At 33.0% G+C, this 7,432-nt stretch overlaps 1 protein-coding gene across 1 annotated transcript; it reads left to right on the top strand.

Annotated features, from left to right (window-relative positions):
* The first annotated feature begins 4,197 nt into the window (after nt 1–4,197).
* LOC131660275 (uncharacterized) lies at nt 4,198–6,970 on the top strand. Its single transcript, XM_058929487.1, has 2 exons — nt 4,198–4,413; nt 4,596–6,970. Exon 2 carries the CDS (start codon nt 4,696–4,698, stop codon nt 6,664–6,666), a length of 1,971 nt encoding a protein of 656 aa, XP_058785470.1. The 5' UTR covers nt 4,198–4,413; nt 4,596–4,695; the 3' UTR covers nt 6,667–6,970.
* The last annotated feature ends 462 nt before the right edge of the window (nt 6,971–7,432 follow it).

Genomic DNA, 7,432 nt, shown 5'->3' with positions numbered 1-7,432 from the left:
AAAGAATTTAGTAATAATAATAATAATAAAATCTAATAATAATAATCAAGATAATAATAATGATAATATAAGATGACAAAAAAAAGAAAAATCAAATGAAACAAAACTACTTATTAATTACAAAAGATAAAATTTCAAACCTAATAAAGAAAAAATGCAAATAAAAAATAAATGCGACGATTTAAATGTATACCAAATATGAATGCAATATGACCAGATGAATGAAATTCGTAGGGCAAAAATTGAGGTGCGACAGATGCCCCTATTTAAGTTTCTTCTATCGAAGATGTGAAGAGACTTAAATACAAAGTACACAATTTTTGTCCTAAGATCGCCGCAACAATGCTTATGACATGAATGCAATGGACACTTTTTGAATGCAATATGATATGAGACACTCTGAATTCTGTGGGGAATAAGGCTTGAAACAAGCGATCACACCAAAGACATTTAAGAGTAAAATGTGAATGAAATCGGAGAGGAAAGATAGTCAACAAAGGTAATCAGGGTAAAGCGTGATTGAACTTCGGGAAAAGAATATATGAGATGCCCAAGATAAAACATGAACGAGGCTGTATTAAACGGACAATCAAGGTGAAACATGACTGAAGAACTATCAAAGGACAATCAAGGTAAAACATGATTGAGGACATCAAGATAAAACATGCTGAGGAACATCAAGATAAAACATGATTGAAGCCAACCAGGATAAAACATGACTGAAGGGCATCAAGATAAAACATGACTGAAGACAACATCAAGATAAAACATGATCAAAGACAACATCAAGATAAAACATGTTTATAAAGCCTAATCTATGCAATAGTTTGAATTGAAAAATAAATGAGTGGGCCAAAAGAATTGGGTTCATAGTATATCTTTTAATAAGTATTAATTATTAATTAATTTTAAAAGTAAAAAATAATTAATTAACTTTAGACTTAATAAAAAAAGTTAAATAATAAAATAATCCAGATGCTAATACCACTTTTAAGTATTAATTTTAAGAATAAAAATTAATTAATTAACTTGAGACTTAATAATAAAATATTGAATAATAAAATTATCTAGTCACTAATGCCACGTAATTAAAAATATTTTTTTAATCCCAATCATCACAGCCAGCTATGCAAATTTGGAGGGGGACTAACAAAATTCTGAGTAAGGTAAAGTTTAGGGACCAGAAACCTGACTTTTAAAATAGAGGGACTATAACTTAAAAAACTTAAAAATAGGGGGACCAAAAGTGCATTTAAGCCTAATAAAATTAAGAACTTTGTGATGCAAAGACCAAAAAACCACAATTTTAATGTGGTGACAAAAAATCAAATAAGAGTATTTTTGACTTTTCCACAACCATTAATTTTCTTAAATTATAGATAATTTTTTTGCCTATTCCATTTTTGAATAAAAAATATTTGGATCATAAATGACATTTTTTCGTATATAAAAATATTTAGATCAATCATTGATTTTTTCTCGTATACAAACTTCATTTTTGTTTAAGTATCATTTACAAAAATATCTGAATCAATAGTAAATTTCATATATAAAAATATTTAGATCAATAGTAGATTTATTCTCGTATATCATTTTTGAATAAAAAAATATTTGAATCATAAATATCATTTTTCGTAAATAATAGATTTTCTCCGTATACAAATATTATTTTTATTTAGGTGTTATTTACAAAAATATTTGGATCAATATTAAATTTTCTTATATAAAAATAATTAGATCAATAATAGATATTTTGAATAAATTTTTCCCTATATCATTTTTGACAAAAAATATTTCGATCATAAATATCACTTTTCGCATATAAAAAAATATATATCAATAATAATTTTTTTTTTGTGGAAGAAAGAAGTGAGAAAGTGATGAAAGAGAAGAAAAAAAATAGAGAATGGAGGGCTTTGGCTAATATGCATAAGGAATTTACTTATGCACCATGCATAAGCCTACATAAGTCATTGGATCATATTTTTAATTCAGTATTGAGTATTGAGTGGTGAGTATTGAGTAATAATAATTGATGTCTAGAATTTGATCTAATGATCCAAGGGTCCATAATAATCTATGCATGGTGCATAGATTTTTATGTATGCACGGTAACTACACCCGAGAATGGAGAGAGATTTGATAAGTTTGATAAAATATAAGAGTTTTATTATTTTAATAATAAAATCAAGGAATTTATGGTGCAAAAACAAAAAAAACCACAATTTTATTATGGTGGCAAAAAATTAAATAAGGATATTTTTTACTTTTCCACAACCATTAATTTTCTTATATTATAGATTGAAATTATTTACTAAATATTGTCAATGAATTTTTTTAATTGTAAATTTTTTTTTTACCAATTTATAAATTTTAAAATAATTTAAAAAATAATTTTAAAAAATATAATCGTTTTACAAGGGTATATATATATATATATATATATATATATATATATATATATATATATATATATATATATATATATATATATATATACACTATATGTATCCTTTGTGAACCAAACACATGATAGGATAAGTTTCATCGTGTGTGTATCATATCTTATCTTTATCCTGCTTGATATCCTATCATGTCTCTATCATATCCTGCGCACCAAACGGACCATAAAAGTTTTAGTTTAAGTCTTCTCAAATCTCACCTAGCGGTATCGCGTCTTTTTTTCATCTTCTTTTCCAAATACATATGACCTATTCTTCTTCAGTCTCTCATCTATTAAGTTCTTTCTTTTTCATCTTATTATTTTTATTTTAATATTTTCTCTTCCAATTACGTTTTTAATGCTCCTCTTATTCTATAACATCTTCTCTCTTTTTAGCTCTTTCTTTTTCATCTTCTCTAATCTTTCACTCCTCTTTTTTTTCTATTTTATTTTAATGTTTTTGATATTGTTTTATGCTACTATTTTATGTTTTTTATTCCACTTTTATCTAATCTTATTTATGTATATTAAATGGAAAGTTGTTGTCCAAATATGATAAATTATGTTATTTGATAACACATAAATGATTAAATACGAAGTTATGTTGTCATCTATATGTGTATGTATGTCTCAATAGATATATTTTAAAAACCAAACCAACCCAAGCTGCAATGGCTTGATTTGGTTTGATTCGATTTTATTACTAAAAGTCAACCGAACCAAATCGAACCGCACACTTTTTTCTCTTGATGTTCGGATGATTTTTTACGTAAAAACCGCCCAAACCACCCTATGAGCACCCTTACTTATCCCAATAAGTGGGATATGTTACATGAATCAACTTTCGCCATAATATTCTATCAAGAACCATGCTTCTATCCAAATTGTTAGTCTTGAGATATTTTTTAATGACTTCTCTTTTTAATGATGTTCGACTTTACTCCATCTGATCCACTTTATTTATCACAAAATCTATGGATCTTCTGTCTACATGCCAAAACCACCTCATTTTATTTTCCATACCCTTCTATACGGCTTTGGCTAATATGCATAAGGATTTTACTTATGCACCATGCATAAGCCTACATAAGCCATTGGATCATGCTTTTAATCTAGTATTGAGTATTGAGTATTGTGTATTGAGTGGTGAGTATTGAGTATCGAGTAATAACAATTGATGTCTAGAATTTGATCCAATGATCCAAGGGTCCATAATAATATATGCATGGTGCATAGATTTTTATCTATGCACGGTAACTGCAGCCCTTCTATACTATAGGTTCTACTTAAACACTCTCTCTAATATTTTCATTTCTGACCCTATTCTTTCTAGTCTTACCACACATCCAATGCAACATCCTCATCTCTGCTACACGTACTTTATTCTTGTGTTTATTCTTAAGCGTCCAACATTCTGTTACAGACAACATCGCAGATTTTACCACAGTCCTATAAAATTTCCCCTTTACAAAAATCGGTTTACATGCACCAGATAATTACTAGAAAACAATGCTTTTTTTACCGGTATTTCTTTAAATAATCAGATAATTTTTACAATATCCGATATTTTTTCATATAAACATGTCAAATTTGGTACTATGTAAAAAAATCTGGTATTTGAAGGTATTTTTCGAAAAACCAAAATTATTATGCAAGGGGTATAACGGTAAAAGCATTGCTTACGAGCAGGTTTAATTTGGGGTGGCTGGAAAGTTTCTCCAAACCCTAGTACTTGGCCCAACTATTTTTGCGGATAGATTGGGTTTTTAAGAGCCCACACTTTCACTTCTTTTTCTATTTCCCTATTTCTTCAACCTTCTCCTTTTCGTTTAACCTAGAAGCAACATTTATGTTGGAGCCGCCACTGTTATTCAACCACGCCGCTCCTTCATACTCCTTCGCACTGAAATTCTTCAATTCCTCTTCACCGTTCATCCTCCTACCGTAATTCTCCAGCTTCCTCTATCCAGGTACTTTTTTTCGCATAAAAATCTTAATCGTTACTCTCGTTAAATACATCTGAAGCAGCGATACCTACCGTCGCTGTAACGGCCAGCGGCTACTCCACTTGCGCCGCCGTTATTGGCCGCGATTAACTACCTAGGTTTTCACGAAATTTTCTTATTTGAATTTCTCTTTCTTTTTGTATCAGGTTGGGGTGTGATTACGAGCTTAAATTTGAAGCACTTATTTGAATTTAAGTTGAAGGTTATCAAAAATTCGTGTTTATATTTTGTTTGCCAGCCACTATCATGGCTGTTCAATCAACATATCGTCTTATTACTTACTCACCAGAGATTATAGATGGAAAACCTATATTTGTTTCGTCGAATTCTCTTCCGTTGAAGGTGTCGAAATTTGAGCCGGCAGGTCATTCTTTTCATGCTGTAGCGCTTAAACTGCGCGGTGTTAAGAAAGAAGAAGAAAACAAAGAAGCTGATGTTAAGAAAGTGGTTGATGATAAGGATCAGGCTTATTTGCCGTCTGATTCTTATAGTAGTAAGAGTAAGAAGAAATCTGGTGATGGTGAGAAGCAGCAGCAAGATCATTATGCTTTATTGGGGTTGAGTCATCTTAGGTATCTTGCTAATGAGGATCAAATTCGGAAAAGTTATCGAGAAACTGCGTTGAGATTTCATCCGGATAAGCAGGCTTCTTTGCTTCTTTCGGAGGAGACTGAAGCTGGGAAGCAGGCGAAGAAGGAGGAGATTGAGACTCATTTTAAGGCGATTCAGGAAGCGTATGAGGTTTTGGTTGATCCTATTAAGAGGAGGATTTATGATTCGACTGATGAGTTTGATGATGAGATTCCTACCGATTGTGCTCCACAGGATTTTTTTAAGGTGTTTGGTCCTGCCTTTATGAGGAATGGGCGGTGGTCGGTTAATCAGCCGATTCCGTCTCTTGGTGATGATAAGACTTCGATAAAGGATGTTGATGGTTTCTATAATTTTTGGTATTCGTTTAAAAGTTGGAGGGAGTTTCCTCAGTCGGATGAGTTTGATCTCGAGCAAGCTGATTCTCGAGATCATAGAAGGTGGATGGAAAGGCAGAATGCAAAATTGTCTGAGAAAGCTAGGAAGGAAGAGTATACACGTATCCGTACTCTTGTTGATAATGCTTATAAGAGGGACCCTAGAATATTGAGAAGAAAGGAAGAGGTAAAAGCAGAGAAGAAAAGGAAAAAGGAGTCCAAGTACTTGGCAAAGAAGTTGGAGGAGGAAGAAGCGGCTAGAATTGCAGAAGAGGAGAGACTAAGGAAAGCTGAGGAAGATAAAAAAGCTGCTGAAACTGCTTCGGCTCAGAAGAAAGTGAGGGAGAAGGAGAAAAAACTCTTGCGGAAGGAGCGAACACGCCTTCGAAATCTGTCTGGACCTATCTCGTCAAAACACGTACTAGATATCTCTGAAGACGATGTAGAAAAGATTTGCTTGTCATTTGATATGGATCGGTTGAGGGGCTTGTGCGAGAAAATGGAAGGAAAAGAGGTATTAGAGCAGGCAGAAGCTCTAAGAGATGCACTTAGTAACAAGGAAGATGGTTGCAAGAAAGATGTGGCTGATGACAAAAGTACTCAACAAAATGGCACTGTCAAGGCTAATGGAAACCTTAGTTCTCTTGCTGGCTACGCGGAGAAAAAGGAGAAACCTTGGACTAAAGAAGAGATCGAGCTTTTGAGGAAGGGAATTCAAAAGTTTCCCAAAGGAACTTCAAGGAGGTGGGAGGTTGTTTCAGAATATATCGGCACTGGAAGATCTGTTGAAGATATAATGAAAGCAACTAAAACTGTTCTCCTTCAAAAGCCAGATACAGCCAAAGCTTTTGATACATTTCTCGAGAAGAGGAAGCCTGCTGCACAATCAATTGCTTCTCCACTGACCACCAGAGAAGAATTGGAAGGGGTATCCATACCTGCCGCAACACCTGAAAACAGTACTGCCTCAAAAACACCGATACCAGCCGCAACTCCGATTCCAACAGCCACACCGACGGCAACTACAAATAACATTAGCTCGGAAGACCCTCAAGAAGTTTCTGAATCAGACGTGTGGTCTGCAGTGCAGGAAAGGGCACTAGTTCAAGCATTAAAAACCTTTCCAAAAGAAGCTAATCAGAGATGGGAGCGAGTATCTGCTGCTGTACCTGGGAAAACTGTGAATCAGTGCAAGAAAAAATTTGCCATGATGAAGGAAAATTTCAGGAACAAGAAAACTGCTGTTTGAATTATCATTCATTACCCATATCTGTGAAATTTTGTCCTCGTGCTTGTTAGATTTTTGTTTACCGCAACTTAAACAGAATATGGGTTGTTACTCAATCTTAGGTTAGGTATTATCTTGATCATTATTAAAACCAATATTATATCATAGCGTCGGATATATGTACCATTTTTGGTTTAAGAGAGTTTTGCTTCTTTAATTCCGTGTTGTCTCATTTATGTTTCCAGCCGAAAGGGATGCTTTTGTAGTTTATATACTTGCTTCTTTAGCTTTATATTTATGAAATAATTTTGTCTGAAGTTTTCAATCCTGCATAACTCTGGGATATTTCTTATATGATTGAAAAAGTACTTTTAGTTATTTTTTGTTGTTTATTACTAATGCACCTTGACATTGGGTTGGAATAAACGAGACATACAATTCCAAGTGCACTCGCACTTTCTCAAGTAGCATCGCAAAATACTCTCATTCTGAACCTACGGTATGACCTTTTCCAAGCAATGGATGCAAATTACAAGGAATCATTCTTGCTACTTAATTTGTAAGACCATGTTGATCCCTGCTTCTCCTTCTTCCCTTCATGAAGTATACAAGGATACAAGGATGGGTGGTAAATATTAAATCTTGAACCAGGTAACTTCGATCCCCTTGAAATTTCAATCTCTGAAATAGCTTAAATGTGAGGTGTATTCTATTAGTAGGAATTGGTCCCTTGGTTAATACTGACAATACTGATGTTCATATCAGGTAACTTCTATCCCCTTGAAAT

Source organism: Vicia villosa, linkage group LG3 (genome assembly GCF_029867415.1).
Source record: "Vicia villosa cultivar HV-30 ecotype Madison, WI linkage group LG3, Vvil1.0, whole genome shotgun sequence".
NCBI classification, from domain to species: Eukaryota; Viridiplantae; Streptophyta; class Magnoliopsida; order Fabales; family Fabaceae; genus Vicia; species Vicia villosa.
This window is presented reverse-complemented; position numbering and strand designations above follow the sequence as displayed.

What these genes read in the sequence shown, in the direction of transcription:
- LOC131660275 (XM_058929487.1), top strand. Translation starts at nt 4,696, where the DNA reads ATGGCTGTTCAATCAACATATCGTCTTATTACTTACTCACCAGAGATT.